This window comes from Anabas testudineus, chromosome 10 (genome assembly GCF_900324465.2).
Source record: "Anabas testudineus chromosome 10, fAnaTes1.2, whole genome shotgun sequence".
NCBI classification, from domain to species: domain Eukaryota; kingdom Metazoa; phylum Chordata; class Actinopteri; order Anabantiformes; family Anabantidae; genus Anabas; species Anabas testudineus.
Genome location: NC_046619.1, coordinates 2,374,231 through 2,397,909, shown reverse-complemented (window position 1 = coordinate 2,397,909; position 23,679 = coordinate 2,374,231). Strand labels below are relative to the sequence as shown.

The following is a 23,679-nucleotide window of genomic DNA, read 5'->3' as shown; positions in this document are numbered from 1 at the left end:
CAAACTGATGATCTTGTTATCAAAGTGACCTAATTATCAGGTTGTCATCGGATTGTTGCACTTTTATTCTGTTTTCCTAACGTCACGCTCTACGTTCATTCCTACGTGTGCCTGAGGGAGGCGGTGTTTCACACACAGGCGCTTAAACTGCCTGAGCTACAACGAAGAAGAAAAGTAACCCGAGAAGAAGGTGGAGAAGGGAAACATTGCTAACTTGGTGTGCGGGTTAAATTGATTAAGGTTTGAGAATAAAGTGATTGAGGACCATGCTGAGGGCTTGTCTGAGAGGAGCTAATGTCACAGCCCGGGTAAGACCCGTGCCTTCTCAGCTAACCACCACTTTACCACCGTGAGCTAGCTACCATGTTGGCATTAGCTAGCTTTCTGTCATTCAATGACCCACAACCTGGCTCAAGGTGTCACAGCGGTTTATATTGTGACAAAGGGATAAATGTTAGTCTTGAACTGCTAACTAACACTTTAGCATCAACGCAACTCGTATTGCAGTCATCGGAAATGGCAAACACGAACAGTGCACAATTTCGGCGCTAGCTGGTTAGCTTCCAGTGACAGAGGGCTAACAGTGTTGGAGCCATAAGAAAGCTAACAAGTGGAGCTACTGTAGATGAAGAGGTCAAGTCAGAGCTGACTGCGATCTGAGGGGAAGAAACATCTTCATTCAATATTTTGTGTCAGTAACAGATAATAGTGCTTCATATGCATTTAAAAACGCTATCACAATGTTCTCAAAATGATTTAAAAAGAAATACACAATTATTTTTGACGTTATATGTTTGCGCTTTATTTTACGAATCCGGTATTTTCTACCCAATTTTCCTGGAAACCTGCTTCATCGCTGTCTAAAAATTAACTGGCATTTAGCTGAAAATCACAGTTTCTTCCGGCCTGATAATAATTATAAGGGAAATAATTATGAGGGGAGTATAAGCCAGTGTACCTCCTAGTTTGTTGGTTTAAATGAGTCATCATTCGCTATGAGGCTTCAAGTGAGGTATTATGGTGACTTTCTGACTCACTTTCTGATGATGCCTTCACTGCTTGACCAGCTGTATGATGCAGCTTTTTGTCTTTTATCTTAAAGTTTGCAGTTGCACAATTGAGATTTTCTGTCCAAATAACAAAGATGAGCCACTGCTGATGCTCCTCTTTCCACCTGACAAACTATTCTGAAATGGTAGTCTCAGTAGTAGTTTTCTTAAACTGCTTAAATATATGCAGCATGTACACAAAACCTATATTTACATACTTCCAAGTCAAAATAACATAGTAGACAATTAGCCCAAAAGTAAATCTGGTTCGCTGGTTTGCAGTTTGTTTAATGTAATAAACAATGTGTCAAATTCATGTCATGCAAATTTAAAATGTGTGCAGTTTGCATGTTCACTTTGAAGAAATCCTAAGATACACACATCAAACTCATAAGTTTCTCACTTCATCATACTTTAGAAAGCTTTTTTTATGCCAAGGCTAAAGTGCACTTAGCCAGGAAAGGAGACATGATAGTTACTCTAAGGTACACACATCTGTTGTTTAGTGAACTGTATCTGTGTGTGTGTTTCAGATGTTGAAAGTCAAGCAATAATGTTTCATGAACTAGCACTATTTAGATAGTTCACTTCTTCACTCTCTGTGTATTCTTCTTCAGAGGAACTGTGGGAGAACCCCTCTAACCAATTTGCAGCACTGCCGACAGTATACCTCTGGAGGAAGCAGGTAATGAATGAGAAGCTTGTAATTTACAGTCAATGCTCTTAATGATACTGGATCACATTCATGTCTGTGCTTTCCTGTCCCCTTACACTGCAGTGGTGCTGCTGCCAAAGTGGTTGGTGCCGGCTTGCTCACAGTAGGTGGAGGCGTTGGAGGTACGATACTCTATGCCAAATGGGACCACAAGTTCAGAGCAGCTGTAGAGAGCAATGTTCCATATGCGGACTGGCTGCTGGGTCTGGCTTTGGGTCCTGCTTCTCAAGATCATGGCCTCCCCATCAGAAAGCAGGTCAGGATGTTCACAGCATGTTTGGGCAATGTGCTGAGTCTTGTTTACATGCAATTTTAAACCACTCGAAAACAATGAAAGAGCACAATGGAAATGAAATTTGAAAATCATTAGGTCTGACGGTTGGGTATCTGCAACAGTCAGCAACAAATTCATATAAGGAACTAGAATAAGCACATCCGATACTGTAGATTAGTAGTAGTAGTTTAAAGTCCCACTATTTATCTTTATGCTGTGCTTTGTGTGTAGTCCGAGTTGGCCCAGCCTCCATCCATGCTGGAGAAACAGGTGAAGGCATCTAAAGCCAAGTCAGAGAAAAAGGTAAAGGAGGAAGCAGGAAGTTCCACCAAAGAGAGTCATGTCCCAGCCCAGCCTGCACGGAGCATCGAGGGTAAGTCTCCTCAAAGGCAGGTTTTCTTTCATCTTTTTAACACCGGCTGTTCTACTAGCTGCTACCTGGCTGCTCTGAGACATGATGCTACAACTAGGTATGAGAAGGGGACACACTAGAGCAGGGTTCACTAACAAGGCGGAAAGTGGTCCGGATCCGGACCCAGAAGCTGTCCCATACGGACCCAGAGCTACAGACCAAACCAAATGTTTTGAATCTATCAAATCTAGCGGGACACCTTAAATTTAACCGGCGCAGCTATTGTGATCTTTACGGTAGTTATTTAGTGGACACGAGAACGCATTGGCCAATTGAATGCAAGTTAAGCAATCTCACGTGACTTCACTCAGCCAATCGATTCTGTGGATTACTGGCGGTAAATTTAGTAGATGAGAGAAAGTTCGAGGTTGGAAAGGAATTAATAAAGAAAGAGGAGGGAGACAGGAGGAGAGAGGGAGAGATACAGACGACAGAGAGGAGAGATACAGACGACAGAGAGGAGAGATACAGACGACAGAGAGGAGAGAGACAGACGACAGAGAGGAGAGATACAGACGACAGAGAGGAGAGAGACAGACGACAGAGAGGAGAGAGATATAGACGACAGAGAGGAGAGAAACAGACGACAGAGAGGAGAGAGAAACAGACGATAGAGAAAAGGGAAAAGTGGACAGCGAAAATAGAGTTTTTAATCCCGAATGGACAGACTTCTTTCTGTTCATATTACCCACTAAACCAGTGTGTTTGATATGTTGAGAAACTGTGGCTCTTATTAAAAGTACCAATGTCAAACAGCATTATGAGACAAAACACAAAGGTTTTGAACACACATACCCACTCAAATCTGAAGTGTGATCACAGAAAGTTGCTAGTCTCAGAGCCCAGTATGAGCAGTCCACCAGGATCTTTAGCCACATGCTCAGTTTGATGTTTTTGAATTGTACTGAATTAATTTGAATTGACAGTCAAGTATTGATTACATGCATGCGACTTGATAATATATCGCAGTAAATAATATAATAGACATTATAATCTTCTTGACCTTTGCTTCCAAAAATATTGTCCTATCCTATATTGGACCTCTTTAAATTTTAGTTAATTTTAGTTACCCCTTCACTAGAGGGCAGATGTGCATCAGTTGATGGTCACTATGGTGATATCGCCTCAAACTGGAACAGTCTTTACACCGTACTTAAGCAATGACAACATTCTTTACATTAAAAGAACAGCTTTAGTATCATTACAGCTTCAGACACTACAGTCAACAAGAATGCTCCAAAAAGTACTGAACAAGTAAGAATAATTGAAGGTGTCTGATGAATAGAAGGTTGAGCCTTGCTCAAAACCCCTGCAATGTATCCACGGGAAAGAGCAGTCTGAGATTGAGGGGCGAAGGCCGACCTGCGATGTTGAATCCCACTCTACATCGTTATTGTGTGTGATTCGTTTTAGTTGTGTTAAACTGTCGGTCTTTCATGTGCGCTCTGTTGTTTTTCTTCACCCGCAGAGATGCCACAGGGTAAGCTGTCTCCTGTCTTACTGTAGATTTCCCGTAGGTCAATGTGCTCCTGTGCTTTTCACAACATCTTAGCATGAAACAGTGAAGGGCAATGTACACACAGAGGATCTCACTGAGCGACACAGTGGCCAATGCTTTTTCTCTGCATTTCATGTAAATCCATTTTAGTTAGTAGAACTTTTGTGCTTTGATAGATAAACATATTTATTTCTAATACCTTGTTGTCTCCATTTACTTGTCAAATAAATGGAGACTTATCCTTTTTAAGCCAGATGAGATTGATGTAATGTCATACAGCATGTGTTTACACTCTGCCTACTGACTGAGCTTTTCTGTATTTGTGTCCTATCCAGAAGCTTCAGTCGAGGCAACTCATATCATCTCAGCCATCAGTGAGGTCCAGTCAGTCCCTGCTCCGTGTGACACAGAGGCAGCAGCAGTCAAAGGTGACACCTCTCCACCACTGTGCACTGAAGGTCAAATCATGCTTTCCACATCCACATCTGTTAGGATGTCTTTGACGAACGTTTCATCTCCTGCTCACCTAAGTATAGAAGTGCACTAGGCACAGTTATAATGCACATACGTGTGTCTAAGGGCATGCAGTTAACCATGAAGTGACCTGTATATCCAGTCCTGAAATCAACTGCTATTAGTTTTATTAGCAGATAAACAATTAAATGACAAACAACATTTTTTTTCCCCAGAACACCAGCAGACACACTTGGGGCTGGTGATATAAAATTGCAGGATCCAGTAAAGTAAAGGTTGCAATGTGTCTGTCTGTACATGTTTTCTCTAGAGGAGTGCAAAGAGTGCCATGAACATAAGGACCCAGTGGCTGCAGCAGTTCACCATGATACAGAAGCACTGAAAGAGCGGCCAGTAGAGGAAGTGGCTGCCAGGCTGGCTCAACAAGACCGAGATGAACACGACATTGTAACAAGTAGGCTGGACACACACACATGCACACACAAACAAGCATAAAATAAAGTGTCAATTTATGCCATTTCTAGAGGACAGTACATATCCACGTCACACGTGTCCTCTATCCTTTGTCTGTCTGTGTTGCAGCCGTATCAGCCAGTCTTGAGGACTCGCTGGCCAGCTCAGCTAAAGCAACACTGCAGGCTATTGGGGCTCAGGAGGCAGCCCTGCAGGCTATCACACGGCACACACAGAAGCTGAAGGAGGCGATGGAAGCTGAGGTACAGCTGTGAAAACTGTGGTTTATGTGAATTGTTGTGTTTTTACTGTAGTTTTAGAGGCAGTGGGTTGGCCTTGAGTACTGAGCTAAGTGCTTTTTTTACATATTAATTCTGGCTGGCCTAGGTCAGTTCCCTCTTTATCACCATGATGGCATAAATGAGCATAAAATAGATCAATGTTGAGCAATGTTCGCATTGTTACTCTGCGACCTTGTAGTGAGCACTGGGGACAAGTCTAAAGCAGCACATAGGTGTTGTAGAAGAAGGCGGCAGGGGAAGCAGGATGTATCGTGTTGAATCGTCCCTCAGATAAACACTTGGCTGTGTACAGACTGGTCGGCGTGGTGGTGTAATAGTTCAAACCCACTGGTTGGCAGGGTGCCTCTCTGTGTGGAGTTTGCACGTTCTCCCCATGTCTGCGTGGGTTCTCTCCGGGCACTCCGGCTTCCTTCCACCTCCAAAGATATGCATGTCAGGTTCATTGGTGACAATAAATTGCCCATAGGTGTGAATGGGAGTGTGAATGTGTGTCTCTGTATATCTGCCCTGCGACCTGCTCTTTGGCACAGCAGCGGCTATAAGCTAATTGTTTTGTACGCTGACATTTGCTAAAACTAAAGAATCACTGAGTTTAATGCTTTTTGCTTATGTCAGCATTTCAACAGCCTGATTGTTTTGCAGTAGAATGATTACAGTTCTATGATCAAATCTAGGTTCCAGCTCAGGAGAAATCATCCCAGTGGAAGGATCTGGATGTGGCTCTTGCTGATAGAACCTCAGCTGTGAATGAAGCTGGAAGTGCCCTATCGAAAGCCAAGTAAGACCTTAAGATACATACAGTACATATACACACTCAGTCTATAAAGGAGTTTCTTGATACCTGTCTGCTGGTCTGAGTCAGACACATCCTAACACATCTCATCTTAACAACGTAACACAGCTAAATCTGAGATGATAATGATATACTCTGCTCTGTTAAACATGGATTGTCTTCATGTTTTTCTCCTTGCAGTGAAGCCTTGGACAGTTTGAAGTCAGTGATTGACAAGTCTAAAGGGCTGAAGGTCTCGGCTGTTCGTCCACTGGTTTTAGCAGCAGAGGAGAATCTCCATAACATGATGGTGGACTTGGACAAAGTGGTTACTAAGGTAAGGCCATTAATCTGTACAACCAGATGAGGAGATTTGCAAGAAAACGTAGTAACAGGAAAGCATCACACTGCAAACATTAGCATCATTCTGCTTCTCATGTCTTAAGGGAGTAGAGTAGTTGAATGTTGATGGTAGTTGTAGATCTGGTTCTCAGTGGTTGAGACACAGTAATTAAGACAGAGCTACAGAGAAGCTAATGACTTTAGGTGAGGGTGTTGTGTGTGCCACCTCTCAGCTCTTTCATTTCTTAACAGAAGCACACTGCATGCTGATTCATTGTTTGTGCAAGGTGTTTGGCACTATGGCCTGTCTGTACTGAAAGCTGATAACTGCGTGTGTGTGTGTGCGCACGCACATGTGTACAGGTGCATTCTGCAGAGTCCGAAGCTAAGATTGTCTCCCAGTACACTGAACTGGTTAATGAAGCAAAACAACAGTTCCAGAGGGAAGTAAGCAGCCTTACTCCAGAGATCCAGGCCAACTGGAAGGGGCTCAGTAAGAACACACACACACAAACACACACACACAAAGTATAGAAAATGTTTTTACTTTTTTTTTTTTTTTTTTTTTACTATTAAATATATATATATATATATATATATATATATATATATATATAGTATTTCCATATAATTATAATATATATATAGTTATTTCCATATAATTGCAAAACCTGGGCATATCATCTTCCTAACTCCTGACAGGCAGTGCATGCTTTTACACAACTCTCAGTATTAGTACATGATGTGTTCTCCACACTGATACATGAGATTGTGACACATGGGCGTTAAGATAGTGAAATGGAGTTCTTTATAGAAAAGAGACATATTTGCAAAAGAACGTTGTGTCTTTGTGTTCGAGCTGGTAAACTGTCAGCGGACGACCTGAACGCCCTTATTGCCCACGCACACCGTCGCATCGACCAGCTGAACCGAGAATTGGCCGAGCAGAGAGTCAGAGAGCAGATCCACATTGACGCAGCACTGGAACAGCAGAAAAAGGAGGACCAGAAAACCCTGGAGAAAGCTGTCAACACCAGCCTACAGCACATCAAGGAGGAGGCCCGCCTGGAGCAGGAGAAGAAGGTATGGTGGGGTTAGAGGACGGACTGCTGTGCACCGGTGGCTGAGCCCAGGAGAATGAATTAATATTAATGCAACAGACAGTCCCAATAATGACATGCTTTGTGTGTATGTGTGTAGCTGGCTGAGTTAAGGGAAGTGATGGAGGCAGAGATGAGGACTCAGCTGCGGCGTCAGGCAGCGGCTCATACAGACCATGTCCGAGATGTTCTCAAAGTCCAGGAGCAGGAGATGAGAGCTGAGGCTGAGCAGGTCTTCACATGGTCCTTTCAGATATCAGAGCACACTGATGAGTGACATGCGAGAACAACTGCCTGTTCTTGTACTGAGAGTTGTTCTACATAACTGTGCTGTGGGTTGTGTTCAGGTCTTGAGCAGTAAGATGCTGGAGGTGGAGACGCGCTACCGTCAGTTGAGCCAGGAACAGCTGGATAACTTCACTCTGGACATGAACTCGGCCTACGCAAGACTGAAGGGGATAGAGGAGGCCATAGACAGTAAGATACACACGCAAGAATTACCACAATTGTTTGGACTAGGACGGTATGAAAACTGTCAGATCCATGCTGTGTGTTGCCTGGACGTCAGTGTTGTGGTTTTGGGCTTTGTATCACAACCGTCACACCCTTACTCTGTGTACTCTTACTCAGTAATCTAAACATTGTGTTGATGAGCAACATTAAACAGAAACACAACAGCCAATCACATCACAGCAGAACGGCTGAAAGTTGTGTTGTCCAGTTATGATAATTTCTTATTAGCGAGTCATTTTAATGTTTAAGTAAAAAAAAAGTTTGTAGTTACTCCACCTAGTTTACTACAAACATTCATTTTATATTGATCATACATTGTCAAGATGTTCATATTTTACCATATTACCATATTTGTGAACCTGTTGCAATGCTCCACACACAACACCCACAAAGAAGCTTTGGGGAGTCCAACGTGTTCTCAAACATGACGTTGTCCTCTGAGATCCCTGTCATGTAAATCTCCCTGTCTTTTGACTGTAGGCCATGTGGTAGCAGAGGAGGAGGCCCGTAAATCTCACCAGCTGTGGCTCTCCGTGGAGGCTCTCAGCTACACTCTAAAGACTGCTGACGCCGATTTGCCGACCATGCCTCTGGAGGGCGCTGCCCAGGCTGTGCGCGACAGCTGCCAGGGCAATGATTTCGCCCTGGCTCTAGCATCAGCTCTCCCAGAAGAATCCCTGCAGCGCGGTGTGTACAGCGAGGCCTCCCTCCGCGCCCGCTTCAACTCGTTACGATCGCTGGCTCGCCGGGTCGCCCTCATCGATGAATCTCACAACTCCCTGTACCAGTATTTCTTGTCCTACCTGCAAGCTGCACTGTTGTTCGAGGCTAAGCAGGAAGCCCCGCCCACCCAGCTGGGAAATGAGGATTTAGACACGTTCAAGCTTCTGTCATATGCTAGTTACTGCTTGGAGCATGGTGATCTGGAGTTAGCAGCTAAACTGGTGAACCAGTTGAGAGGAGAGGCCAGGAGAGTGGCCCAGGACTGGCTGACTGAAGCCAGACTCACACTGGAAACCAGACAGATCGTTAGTTTGTTGTCTGCTTATGCAAATGCTGTGGGGTTAGGAACTACTCAGGCTCCGTAGGCTGTCATTGTCACTTAACCTGACAACCTTTAAAGGAGCAATCCACCTAAAATCTCTCTCTGAGTATCAAGTAGTTGCCAGTCATTCTGTAAAGATTGTGGGTGACTAAAACCTAGGAGGGATTTTCAGCGGTATAGTCCTTTAAGTAAACTGAAGTTAACCAGGTGGTGGCTGTTAAGATGCAACGTAAGTAAAATTTTAAAGCACTAAGTCACTGTGGACGATTATTTGTAAAATATAATTGATGCACCCTCTCAAGTCTTGGTCCAGGTATTTATTTCTGGATAATTTCTTTGTGTGTCATGGAAATTGAATCCTAACCTTCATTAAAGAATATGTAATGCTGCATTTTATTTTTGTCAATATTGCACATGTTCCAATAAACCATGAAGCAGAAGACTGTCTGCTCACTCTCTTCATTCCTCCTTAACAACATGTTAACAGTTTTACTTCATGCATCATCATTTACAGTTAACAACAGTTTCCATTATCACATTATTATTTCATCGATCATGTTACACATTGAACTCCTTGTGGATACTGTTGCTAATTTGCCATTAATAATGAATTAACATTTTGAAGAGGAACTTGTCACCTTCCTGACCTGCACTGACTGTCTGTAACTGTCTCTTTCCTTTTTACGGTGTCTTTTTATTCGTGGCCTACAGCTAGTTTTCCTTTCATCCTGCTTTCTCTTTTTCTCCTGCTAACTTTCTCTTTCCTTTTAATCCACCGCTAACTTTCTTTTTCTCTTGTAGCTTTCGCTTTTCTTTTTGTCTTCTTTCTCTTTTCTTGTAGCACGCTACTAACTTTCTCTTTCCCTTTATCCTTTTCATTTCTCTTTCTCCTGACTTTTTCTTTTGTCTTTAGCCTTAAAGTCATTAGTCCTAGTCTTGCTTTGTGCACTAATGCACTAATTAACAGTCAACACATCACCTCCCTCCATGCTGCAGAACTTGGTGAATGCTAGACACTTTTTGATTATGGTCATTTTTAATCATATTTCTCTCTTTAGCTGTTGTAGTTATGTGAGCTTCAATTTGACTAAGCCACACACACACACACACACACACACTAGATAAATAGTTGGTAGGTGGTCTGCCTCAGTGCAGGCAGGAGTCTATCATCCAGATCAGCTGGTGCATGTAGCTCTGCAGTTCATCAGAGCTTCAGTAGGCCACAGACAGCAGAATGGTGCAGTGTGCTGCAGGTAGTGTGCTTTTTGTAGTTTTGGACATTGCAGTTTATTTCATTACTGACAGGAAACTGTTGGTGGACATGAGGTCCATAAAGTCAGCCTCAGAACTTTTTAATCAATAAAATAAACCATCCAACTAAGTGAAAAATGACTTCTAACTGTACAACAACCAGATTTATAAGGCCAAAGAAGTAACAGAGCAACAAAGATCCAGATGAAAGAAGTCTCTCGACACCACCAGAGATGAACGTTAGTGACGTTTTATTAATGGCATGAAGTCGTTGTTCACCAGGTTACAGTACCAGACACAGTGAGAACAACAGCGAGGGCATAATGTTGAGGCTTCACGTGTCCCCACATGGACACAAAGAATTCCTAGAAGTCCTACACTTCTAACCTTCCTGCCTGGACCACAGACATTGGCTCAGACAATTCTTAACTTCTCTCACTGTGAATGTGTGAACCCCTACATTTGAACACTTTGAATTTGATTCCAGGTGTTGTGTCAGATATACTGTGTTAGATTGATTTCAAAATTTGTGGACCAACCCTATTATTTAACCCTCACATCATGTGTTGTCATTCATTTATAAAGTCATTATATTTGAACACTGTCCTGTATCTGGAATGGTAGCTCAGAGACAGCAGTTTGATTCCCGGTTCCTCCTGGCTACATGTCGAGACACAGAGACCTCGTAGTAGTGCTGATTAATAAAGTATGTAAGGAGCTGCAAAAGACTACAATACAAAGAACAATAATAAGTATATTTAAAATATATTTAAGTGTCTTTTACACATACAGTGGTGCTTAAAGTTTGTGAACACGCTTTAATTGTCTGTATGTCGGTGTAAATGCAACCTAGACATGACAAGTCCTGAACCCAGTTGAGACAAAATGAGACAAAAACGTTTCACTTACTCATTTATTTATTGCAGAAAATGATCCAATCTGAAACATTTGTGTGTGGCTAAAGTATGTGACAATCAGACAAATCTGGGTCTTCACTGTCAAAATCTGACTGAGAAAAAAGAAAGAAGTCTCCTCCTCCTGAAGGGTTAGACTCCACCGGTCCACTGTCAGGCAGATCATGAACAGAGAACATTCAACACTGTTGTTTGATTTGGCTCATATTTATACAGAGGGCTTAAAGTACCACTGTACAACGGCTGGAATCGTTTTAAAATTTTAATATCATTTCATAGCAATGTACTGTCCCCTGAAATACAACTAGATTAAAGATGCATTACTTATCTCCACAATGTTGTGATGCTAGGGGCTATAGAAATAATTAGGAGGAACTGGGAGTCAGACCGCTGACCCTGCAGTCCATGCATGATAGCTTAACTGACCACAGCTGTCCCTGAAGCCATGTTCCCTCACTGGGAATCTGACGCTGGCTGTGGGGGTGAGAGCATTGAATCCTAACCACTAGACCATCAGGGAGTAAAATAAGATTCTTCATTTTTCTCCATGATGAAGTTATAAATGACTAAACACATCATGTAAATTCAGACTAGTGATTTTGATGGTGAATTTAATCATGGGGGCAGTTTGGGATCCCATAGGAAGCAGTGTGTGACACTCTTATCTTATGGCTCACTCTGATCTTTTCACTCATGAAGTAGATTTTAACACTTAGAAGAGACTCTGGTTCAGGTCGCCTCCTTTGGTTTAAGCACAGCTGACAGTTTTGATCTGAAACTCATATTCTGGGAAGGAAGTGTGTCATGGTCATGGTGGGTGTGACACGGTTGCCTCTCTTGGTTTTGCCGGTCTTGCTGAGGCCTATGTACATGCCAGGGTGGGCAGCTGATTCATAGGCATTATAGTTGTTGGCCAGGAGGTTCTCCTTGAACTGACATTCATCACTGTAGCGGCCCTGAGGAGCATAAAGAGAGAGAGTTGGGTTTATTCAATAACACGGATCACTCTAACCACAGTACAGGTCACCATAAGTTAGATCCAGGTCAAGATGATCCTCCTGAGGACATTTCACCTCTCATCTGAAATGTTTGTTCAGTTCTGACTAGTTTTGTTTGTAGCTTCTCATCTGTCTTCTTATTATAGTAGTTTATAATTCAGATCAAATCTTATTGCGTCTCTCACTGTACCACACAAACGATCCGTACAGTGGACTAACATCAGGCTTGACAGGCTCCCTCAGAGGTCTGCGAGCAGCTGCAGCCAAAGGTCAACCTTACTCCCTCCACTGTGATGGAGCCACCGGCCTCATACAGGACTGCTGTTAGATGAGTAACCAGATGACTAACTGTTGTTTATCTTATGGCTGAGTTAGCCTCAGTCAGCATTCAAAACCATTTGAAAAAGGCCTCATCACAAATAAAACATTACACCTGTGGCTTAGGGCCGGGACCTGCTACAAGGAATAAAATAACACCCTGTAGATCAGTTGGTGGGGCACACGTCTGAAATGTCTGAAACAGGTCCCTGGACAAGACACTGAACACGGAACCTATGGCACCTAAAATGCAGCTGCCTGTCCACAAGAATGTCCCCACGGTGAAAGTAGAGTATCAGTAGTTACTATCATTAGAATACGAGTCAGAAGCAGCAGGTGTCTGGTAATAACCCACAAATTAATAACTGTAGTTATCATTAGTGTATGAACGTTACCAATAATAAAACCAAACTGATGCCCTTAGTTACTTCATTTCATATAACATAGGTACTATATCTCCTACAGCATGTTGAGGTTGAGGGGATACAGCACTCTTAGATCTAAAGCTTAAAGGACTCTTCCACACAATCAGCAGAACATTCAGTCAAATCAGTCCTGATGGGAAGTCCTTCTTACCGAGCCGTAGAGTTTTCCTTTGGTGCTCATGGCAACGAACAGGCCGCTTCTTAGCCCGAACAGAGTCACCACTCCTCTCTCCACCGGCGAAATCTCTAGAAGTGCTGGGATTGAAACACGACAAGTAGGTTTGATTGAACAGGAACACTGGGAAAGACTCTGAACGATGTTACAGTTGTTCTCGATCGCTCCAACACTTTAACCAGGCAACAGGGAAATCAAGCCATGTGGTCATTTTAAAAGCTTTAGCATTCAATAGTGTTCACTCAAGTCGGCACAGCTGGAGCTCAAACAACTCCCCGGCTGAAAACACTGGTGAACACACATCAGGCAGATCCTTTAATAGATAGATTAAAGGGCCACTGCGTTTTGGAACAATGGATCCAGAGAAATGAAGGCATAGGTCGAGGAGGGAGGAGTGTTTTTGGGCATGGCGTGACTGTCACTTTGACTTTACTGACTTGACTTTACTTACTACTGCCTACTACTTTACAGCAAACGGCATAGCTCAGCTGGGTCTGTTATTGAGGTATGTGATGCTGATAACCTTACTGCCATGTTCACCTCCTCCAGGCCGTGGAAGGAGCCTAGACATATCAGTAGATGTGTGCAGGGGTGGATCAGGCATGCAATAGGATTTTACCCCCGCTGCCTGGCTAGAGCCACTTGTAGACATTCTCTGGCCTGAACCAGACCAAAGACAGGACGCTAAGGTGGAATAGTTGTGTGTATGTGTGTGTGTGGTACTGTGTAGTACACACATGAATACAAATTTGTCAGTGTATACATCTTTTATTTTCAATATGTGAAAAAGTTTTTGAGGGGGGGAACCACAACATATCTCACCAGTTTGGAAATATTGTTTTGAAATGTATCGCACCAGTGTGCGAGACTGTGTTGTAGTGTGTGTGTTTTTAAGGACTTGTATGCGATGTCTGAGGTTTGGTTTTTCATTTACCCGGTGTGAGCTCACGGCAGGAACATCCAGAGACAGACCATGCACATGCAGGGCTCTTGTGCAGGTTTGTTTTCTGACATCTTTGCTCAGTTAAGGTGCAGTTATTCCAAAACCTGCCCTGCAGAATTTACTGGCATGATGTGGTCAAAAAGGGGGGAGGGGAGAGCAAATAACATGGGTAGGGTTGTAAACATAGCAGCAAATGTGTTTTGCTGACTGAGTTCACAGTGGATCTCAGTCAGAGCAGTACAACAGGAACAGAGGGAAACACTATCCTGTGGTGCTGTGCATCCATTATCTTCTTCATTCTGCACCATTTTGAAAATGTCGTAATGTGTTGTGTTAATAGTGGCAGCTAACACCGAGCAAGAACCGTCGTACACCCTGGACAGGCCACAAGTCTATGTGAGGACTGACACAGAGAGACAAACAGCCATTCATATTGACACCTTTAGAGTCACCATGTGGGGCTTCATCCTGCATGTCTGCTGGAGGAAACTGGAGGACCCAAACTGAAGCCACTCATACATGGTAAGAACACCAGAGAAAAGAGGCAAGTAGCTGGCGAGTACAGACCCATGAGTGCTGTCCACTGCACCACCATGCCTCAAATGCTATTCAGTATTAACAAGGAAACACTTCTACTGATATGTTGTGTAGAAGATAAAATCCACACTAACATACAGAGCATGTCCACGATCTACAGTATGAAAATCACCATAAAAGGACTAGAGGCAGAGATAGATCACATCATTATGTCACAACATACATCTGCATACGTCTCCGTTTCTATGTCCTATGTAGGGTAAAAGTGTGAGAAGGCATTTTGGCCAGAAAGCAGAGCAGGTCAGTTTGTGCGCTGGCAGTCCACTGGCTTCTTTTGTCCGGAAGCTGCTCAGATTCAGGAAAGTAAAACTCATGACATGGATTTGCTTCTAGATTGTTGCTGAAGCAGACACAAAGGACATCACTGCTTTCTCTGTCAGCATGTGTCCAGTTGAAAAAGTCAAGAATAGAGGCACTAAGACTTTAGAATCCCAGGAGACAGTAAGACGCCAGTCATCAAAATGTAGCATTAGTATTAAAGTCAAAAGAAGAACATATGAAATCAAGTATGAGCTAGAAACACAGAGACTGCATCACAAGCTGTGACCCCTTGTCTCTTTGCATTTGTTCCCTACAGTACAGCACAGATAATAATAATAGATCTGCTAAATCAGAATCTCCTGATGGTCCCATCACTGCATGATTATGCTTTGGACACAAAGGATCCAGCTACCGCAAAGTATTTCACAGTGCTTACATGCTTCCCCCTTAGAAACCTGCATTCAAGCCATGGTTAGACAGAGGGAAAACCTTTCTTTGCTAAATCAGCAAAGCACAGACACGTTTATAACAGGTGAACAATGGCTGCAAGTTGATGTACTTGAGCAAACCTCCTACAGGTCAATCAAATCCACCTGACTGTAAAAAAAGATAGGAAATGGAAAAACGACTTACTGTATCTGTTTTCATTATGCACGCCTGTGATCTTCCCGTTTGGTAAGACCTGAAGGTGGAAGCCGATGCCCACATTACAGTAAAGCCTTCTCAGTCTTTTTATTCCCTGCAGGTATTCTCCATCCCTAGCTGATACCTCCCTCCTGTCCCAGGAGCTGCTCCTAGCTTGAACCAGTGACCCACCACTCGGAGTGGTTTGTCTCTTACTGCTGATGACTGGGAGTGGAGTAAAGCTGCACAGGAGGATCCCATACAGGAGCAGAGGGAGCTTGGACCTTAACGATGGCATCCTCTGCTCAACAATCCTGAGGTGCACAACTGCTGTGTAGGTCAAAGCCCAATTAAATGTTCACTTAGTATGAACAAAATCCATAAATAAAGAAAATGCATCAACTTCTGCACTGCAAGGCCAGAGAAACATCTCACTACGCATATTTAAACATCTCCAGTCACTGGACCCATTAAGGGTCCGGTTTCCCAGTGATATGTCTCCTGTTTCCTCCTCAGGTAGGTAGGTAGGTAGGTCCAGCAGACAGAGAGCACACTTATATGTGCCCCGTATGACATCACACACCACCTGCTGTCTTGTTTGTCTGTGAGTCACAGATGCCGTAGCAGCGCACAAACTGAGAAATACATTAAACACATAGTGACAGAAAACAAAGAGGAACACGCAAAAGCACCCGAACATAAATAAGTTTAGAATGATATACGGTAGCAAATGTCCCAAAAGATGTTGCCTTGAAGGCAGCATATGTCTCAAGACATGACTCCTCTACACTTGTGCAAGTCGCCCATGCCATGAGAACTTACACTGTACACCTCCATCTCATCACAGATGCTGGCTTTCGCACCTTTTTGCTGATTTTGCTTTGTGTGATTTGGATTTTTATCTCTTTAGCTTTCAATCCGGGGGGATTGAAAGCTATTATTAAATTATTATGTGGTTGATTGATGGAACCAACTGACGGAACCAACTATTGCTCGCTCTGCAGTTGCAAGACAAACGGTGTGCATATGGCAAAAGTATAAAGACACGTTGCAGGCAAACGTGTGATTCATACCAACAAATGTTGGCTTATCTACTTTGCAAGTATTGCACATAATGCAGCAGTGGATGGTTGATATCAAGAGACATGTTGTGCGTCAGTGCACTGCTCATGTAGGGCTCAATGGAGAGCTCTAAAAGAGGAGACACAGTGGCGATGATAGAGCTCATGCAATGGACTAGTCACCCCACCAGGAGAAACCCCATCGTAGTTGTGACGTGGGTAACTATTTACCAGCATTTGCTCTGACATCAAACCTCGTAAACAGTGCCCCCAGGCTATGTGGAGGAACTGTGCCACTGACAGTACTGATAATCAGAATCCACAGGTGCAAAGCTAGGAAGTATGGCTTTTTTAGGATTTATTAACAACGCTGAGCCTGAGTAACTCTAGTCACATTTAGTAGGAGATCTCTAGATTGGTCAAGATCCACACATACAGTACAGGTCCAACTTTAAACAATGACAAAAACAGTTTAACACAAAGCGTGACAGTCACAGCAGTGAGCGTCAAAGTCCACTAGACTCATCCTGGTGGGAATTGCTTGACAGTGCCTCAAGCCCAGTCATAGAACCTGCTTCACCATTTATGTCTCTAGTCATTGCTTAGTTAAACAGCAGAGAACATAGCTCCTTTCAATGGGAACAACAGCTGACGACACAAACACACTGAGAGCTGCGAAGAACAAGCCCCAAACAACAGCGACGTAAAAAACTATCTCCACAAGGCGAGGTTGCAGGTATAATAAGCCACCATTCAATTCAAGTCACAGACACAGCTAGAGAAACACAATTACTGTGACATAACAAAGGATGTGTGTCAGTATCTACATATAGATACTGAAAGCCCTGTTTCACTTTTGTGTTCTTGTTACTGTCATGCATCGCTGTCATTGCCTCAACTGCTACGGAGCGATGGGAGTTCGCTGCCCTGTATTCATCTTCACCCAGCAACTCTGCACTTTGTACTGCTGCACCAACACAAACTAATAGCAGGTGAAAATGCAGTTGCTGCAAGTGCTGGACCTGCGGTGTTACCACATTTAGGATATATAATGACATATGCGTTCAAAAACACGTGGACATTTTTCCTCATTGTAATGTACTAGTCCTTGCACAGTGAATGTGACTCAAGGAAATACAGATTTTAACAGTTGGAGCACTTTGTTAGCAGATAATCAGATGATTTTCCAGCAAGAACAACACTCAACTGTTTATTGAACAGTAAACAGTGAAACTACATATCCAGTACTATCTGAGTACAACAAACATAAGGCACACATGATGATACAAGTCTGCCTGGACTTGAGCTTGTAGTAAGATTAGTGGGAACAGGACGTTTGCAAATCATTTTTTTTTATCCAGAATCCAACAGTTCTCTTTGGTTTTTTTGAAGTAACTTTAAAGTTCAATGACACAGGACTGCTTGTCCTGTCTGACCAGTGGTCATTGACTTTTAAATAAAAAGTAAGCTGAACCTTTGGTAGGTAAGGGGTATATATATACACACACACACACACACCCACGCACAGAGCTTTATAACTGCAGGTTGGTGTGATCAGGTCTATCACGCTGTGATTCTTTTCTCCTGCTCAGAGGACGCTAGGTCAGACGCTTCGTCTTCTTCAGGCCTCCACCATGTGCTTCCTGACCAAGGTGTCTGTTGTGACTCTGCTGCTAAGCCTGACTGTAGTCGCTGAGACTCCTGACGAGTGTGTCCATCAGAACACGGCCCTCTCAGATGCGGATCTGCAAATGGTACACTGCTATTCTGCAACGTCTCCATTATGTATAAAATGTGCTCTGAGCTGATGTCTGTGTGACTATTTGATAAGTTAGAAGTTAAATGACTGGGATCTTGTGAGACTTTTGAGTAGCTCCAAAGTGTGAAAACAGCATTCTAGGTTTCTGTAAATTTGCCAAACTAAGGGTTCAGCGTGGGCCATCTGCTCGAATGCACCACAGCAAAATAAAAGACACTACTAAGAGTAATCCAATTAATTCAGTATCAATACACAGCAGCTAAACAGAATGTATTGTATCTGGTTTCACTTGGTTACAAACTGCTAAAAGTGGGCTACATAGCACTAAAAGAAGCCAAGAGTCACAATACAGTGGTCTTCCAACAACAGAGGAGTAAAGTCAGTGTTTTGCCTTCTTAGATCTTTGGGAAATGGATCCTGCATGAGGCCTATGCTTTGAGCAGCCAAGATTACTTCAGCCAAGTACTGAAAATCATCAACAGCTCCCAGACTGAATTTATCCCTTCAGGCAACCAAGACACCGTCATTTTCAAACAGACAACCATGAGGTAAGTGCCAGTTAAAACAACAATCTCCAGAAAATTCATAAGAGTAAATGATTCATTTTGTGCTGAAACTAATTCATGAGAAGGAACCAGTGCTGCACACAGAAACACGGAACATGTGCTCCACTCATGTCTTGGTCAATGGTTAAATCTAGGTTGTATAACTCCAAATAGAAATGTGCAGCCTTGTGCAATGTTTGTGGCCCAGATCAAAAGCAGGAGACAAAGGGACAATCATGTATGTCAACAGCTGCCTCCCGTTTAGACTTTTTTCTAACCACCTCCAACCCATGGCCAGGTAGTAAACTGAGTAGTTGATTGATCAAACAAATGATTGAGATCAAATTAACAGTTTTTTTGCTTGTTATTGACAGTTTAATTCTCTATAATTAAAGAAGATATCTGTCAGATTTATAGACAATAATCATTGGTTATGGAATTTTTTGTCAGTTATTTCTTGACACACACAAGAAAATGTTTTCGTTCATTATCCTGTGATAATCGCAGACTCATTTTGATTGACCGGACCACTTCTGACCACTATTTCTTGACACACAGAAAAACAATCATCTCAGTCATCTCCGGGCACTACAGTGTTTAAGGTTTAAGACCTTACAAAATATACAGTGGCGAGAAAATGTACGTGAACTTTTTGGAATTTTGTGGTTTTCTGCATTACTTTGTCATAAAATGGGATCTAACCTATATTCACGTCAAGAATATTAACAAATCCACTGCTCGTCCAAAAAAACAGTCACACACTCTAATAATATTCTGGATGGCCTTGTGCTCTGATTATGGTACTAATTTGCAGTGGCATTGTTTCCATAAGCTTCTTCAATGTCACAAGATTTTTTCCCGTCCAGAGTTACATTAATCTTTTCACCAAGATCTTGTATTGATGATGGAAGAGACCACTGCACAAAGTTATCTCCAGCACTGGAGAACACACACATAGATTCTCAATGGGGTTAAGGTCTGGACTCTGTGGTGGCTAATCCATGTGTGAAAATCATGTGTAATGATCCCTGAACCACTCTTTCACATGTGAGTCCGATGAATCCTGGCATTGTCATCTTGGAATATGCCTGTTACATCAGGGAAGAAAGAAATCCATTGATATAATATCCTGGTTATTCAGTATATTCAGGTAGTCAGCTGACCTCATTCTTTGGAGACATATTGTTGCTGAACCGAGACCAACTGCAGCAACACCAGATCATAGCATTACCCCCACAGACTTGTACAGTAGACACTAGACATGATGGGTACATCCTTTCACTCGCCTCTCCTCTTACCCTGATGCTCCCATCACTCTGGAACAGGGGAAATCTGGACTCATTAGACCACATGACCTCCTTCCACTAAACAGTTCTTAACCCAGTTTTAGTAATTTCATCAATCTCCTTAGATGTTTTCTTTGCTTGATTCATGCCAATAATTTGACCCTTCAGAAACAGATTAACATCTTTTCCACAACCACAGGATGTGTCTTCAGACATGGTTGTTTAAGAAATAAGAAGCTACTTACTGTATCAGTTCAGGTTAAATATCTTGTTGCCAGCTGAAAAATAATCATCCATGCAGTAATTATCCAGTGGGAGGCTCTTACCTATTTGCTTAGTTAAATCCAGGTTGTGACTTTTTTTTTTGGTGGGCAGTGTATCATGTACCTAAAATAATAATAATTAAAAAAAAACACTGATCTTTTTGTCTTTATTAAGAACAACCATAAAAACCTCATAGGACTAGTGAAAAAGTATGTGAACCCTTACTTTTTTGAATTAATAAGTGGTTGCCCTCCCCACACAAAACATTTGCCAATGCTGCTGTGGAGTGTCAATGTGCTGTTTGGCAAACTTCAGGAGTGCAGCAATGTTCTTTTCAGCAAGCAGCGGTTTCCTTCATGGTGTCCTGCCATAGACACCCTGCTAGCTCAATGTTTTACATACTGTAAATTTATGAACACAGATGTTAGGTGTCATTGGGGTCATTTTGACTGGCCGTCCACTCCTTGGTAGAGTAGCCACAGTCCTAAAGTGTCTCTATTTGCATATTGTTTGTCTATGTAACTGTAGACTGTTCAAAAGTATTTAAAATCACTTTGTAACCCCTTCCAACTTTATGTAAATCAGCAATTCTTAATTGCTTAATAATCGTAGACCCTCTGAGAACTCCTTTTGGCGAGGCATGGCTCACATAAGCGTATTCTTCTTGTGCAGCTCAAACTCAAAAAGTTTTAGTGTTTTTTGTCAGTGAAAGTAGCTCTAGTCTACATCCTCAAAATAATTTTCTTTCAGGTATGCTAATAGAGCCATTTCTTTTGTGTGTGTGTTACTATTTTAGTCACATTACATTTCTACATTATAAGAGTTCAGTACTTTTTCTTGCCTCTGTAACTTTATACATAATTATAGACTATAAAGAAATATATAGAAAACCCAAAAATCCAAATTGAGCAGTACTAGGCAACAGTGGAGAGCCAGGCTCATGGTGGGTGGCCATCTGCCTTGGCAGGTTGAGGTGAGTAGAAAAAAGGAGAGAGAAAAGATCAGCAGAAAACAAAAAACAATAACAAGCAGCAAAAACACACTCGGCAGGTTGGTAGGACCAGTAACGACACTCTAGAAACATACAGCCCCTGTCCTGAGAATACCAAAAAGAGAAGAGAGAAAAGAGAAACAGAGAAGAGGAGTTCTTCTACATACTCTATATGACAAACTATGTTGTCTTTCTTTCTTTCTTTTGTATTCCCAGGGATGACACATGCACCCGATTTTTAGTCAACTTTACTGTAGTTGGAAATAAAATCCAATACAAGTCTACAGGTAAGTCAAACACATGTCAAGTCATAAAGTCGGCATATTTAAATATTTCACTTGTGAACGACCAGATTGTTGTGTTACTTTGTGACTGAGACGTCCATTGCAGATAACAAAACTCCAAGAATGTCACATGCAGAAGGGGGTGACTGGGCCTTAATCCTCTACAGACCCTGTTCTGCTTTGTCACTTTTAATGACAATAAACTGTCCTAGTAGGACTTACCTTTAGTAACTGACGTCCCAATGTCAGAACGGTGTATTGATCAGATTTCAGTAGCTCCTTTCCAAAAAGAAATGATAGTAGAAACTATATATCACATCTTCCTTGCACTTTGCAAAAAAAAAAAAAAAAAACTTTTCTACTCTTTTGTTGTCACATCTCTTGAAACAGAAACACCTTTTTGATAGTACTTTGCTTTGATGTTGTTTCTCCTTGACTTTCTTTAACACAGTCTCCATTCAGCTTTACTTTTCTTGTTTGTGTTCTCAAAGCTCGTAACTACACATCTGAAGGCGAATTCCTGAAGACCTGTGATGACTGTCTGTTGATGCGCTACACCACTGTTATGGGGAATGGAGAAAAGGGCACTTTTCTGCTGTTCTATAGTAAGGAAAAAGCACTTTACCTTTTTGTTTTTCTAGAGGAAATCTAAATCTAAAAAAAAATGTATGTGTATAAGGATCCTTATGGTGCAATGCAGAGTTGGTAACAGACATAATTCAAAATGTTCATAAACACTGTCCATTTTAATAATACATACAACATTCACAATGAAATTACAAAAGAATAATCATATTCAAATATAAAATGTAATAAATATTGAAATGAGTAATACATTTTACATCATGTGAGACTGTTTAAAGCAAATAATTTAATGTTTATGTCACAAATACTGTCTAGGATAAAATGTATGTAAACATACTGTATAGACATTTATGCAAAAAAAAAAAAAAAAAACATTTGTGATTCCAACACAGATTATAATTTATAAAATACATATTGTAAAAAAAAAAAAATGTCATTAAAATCAAAGCTGCATTTAACAGTATTGATAACTACATGTGATGACAACGGAACAGATTTATCTATTGGACCCATACATACTTAAAGCTGCACTAAATCAAATAGTTACGTTTATAGTGAATCCCATGACCATGTTTTTGGTGGGAGTTGGCTAAAAACCCACAGTGAGCTTCCCTTTTTTACCTCATTGTTATGATTTTACTGACCTGAGACCAGCTGGAGAGCACAGTGGAGCATTCAGCCAACCAGCAGACCAAAACAAGGCTAAAAGGGAAATCAGTCATAGTGCAGCTTTAAACATGTCCTTAGCACAACATCACATAAGGAGATGTTCACTTAAGAAACTGAATATATCAGAATGTAACTGAGCTGTACATCTGCCTCCTGTTGACGTGGGAGAGCAATACCTGCTTTAACACACTGAACTCGTGATGACTGGATTTGCTTTTCACTTCTGTCTTTCCACTGTCTTTCAGAAAAGACAGAGACATTGTCACAGGCAGATCAAGAGAAGGTCAAGCAGCAGTCCAAGTGTCTGGGCTTCCTGCAGCCTCCAGAGTTCATCTATAAGCAAGCAGGTTTGTTAACAGTGCATCATGTTGTAGAATACTGGGTCAAAACATGTGAAATCAATGATGAGCAAGGACTGATAGATTCACGGAACAGCTTTATTGTTATTGTTCAGTAAATACCTGCGTTCTTCTATGACTCACCTTATTAATGTTGTAGTTCAATATATTTTGAGGCCAGAGAATAACAGAAAACGGTTAACACAAGAAGCTAACACCACACTGCCATAAAGAGACTTACAGGATGATCACAAATGGCTGCAGAGCTTTTAACGATCTGTTAACATGTCACTGCTCTTCTTCTTCTTCTACTGCAGAGCTGTGTGCTGAGGAGAGTGATGCCACCAAACCCAAAGAACCAGTACAATAAAAGATGTCTTTCATTCTGACAATATCATTAAAGTGCACCAAAAGAGACGTGAATGCATGTGTGGTTATTCAT

At 41.9% G+C, this 23,679-nt stretch overlaps 3 protein-coding genes across 3 annotated transcripts; 2 read left to right on the top strand and 1 right to left on the bottom strand.

Annotated features, from left to right (window-relative positions):
• The first annotated feature begins 154 nt into the window (after positions 1-154).
• immt (inner membrane protein, mitochondrial (mitofilin)) lies at positions 155-9,389 on the top strand. The gene is made up of 14 exons (XM_026358173.1): positions 155-308; positions 1,667-1,734; positions 1,828-2,020; positions 2,270-2,411; positions 4,284-4,376; positions 4,733-4,876; positions 5,005-5,138; positions 5,852-5,955; positions 6,151-6,286; positions 6,655-6,784; positions 7,151-7,374; positions 7,492-7,623; positions 7,739-7,868; positions 8,385-9,389. Exons 1-14 carry the CDS (start codon positions 267-269, stop codon positions 8,990-8,992), a joined length of 2,280 nt encoding a protein of 759 aa, XP_026213958.1. The 5' UTR covers positions 155-266; the 3' UTR covers positions 8,993-9,389.
• Positions 9,390-11,893: 2,504 nt separating this feature from the next.
• On the bottom strand, positions 11,894-15,753 carry LOC113160885 (fibroblast growth factor 4-like). The gene is made up of 3 exons (XM_026358347.1): positions 15,465-15,753; positions 13,007-13,110; positions 11,894-12,070 (listed from the first exon to the last, which is right to left on the bottom strand). The coding sequence occupies exons 1-3, from the start codon at positions 15,751-15,753 to the stop codon at positions 11,894-11,896; spliced, it is 570 nt and encodes a 189-aa protein (XP_026214132.1).
• A 2,275-nt stretch (positions 15,754-18,028) lies between these two features.
• LOC113160578 (saxitoxin and tetrodotoxin-binding protein 1-like) lies at positions 18,029-23,660 on the top strand. Its single transcript, XM_026357897.1, has 6 exons — positions 18,029-18,270; positions 18,675-18,823; positions 21,578-21,648; positions 22,137-22,250; positions 23,145-23,246; positions 23,555-23,660. Exons 1-6 carry the CDS (start codon positions 18,151-18,153, stop codon positions 23,605-23,607), a joined length of 609 nt encoding a protein of 202 aa, XP_026213682.1. The 5' UTR covers positions 18,029-18,150; the 3' UTR covers positions 23,608-23,660.
• Positions 23,661-23,679: the final 19 nt, after the last annotated feature.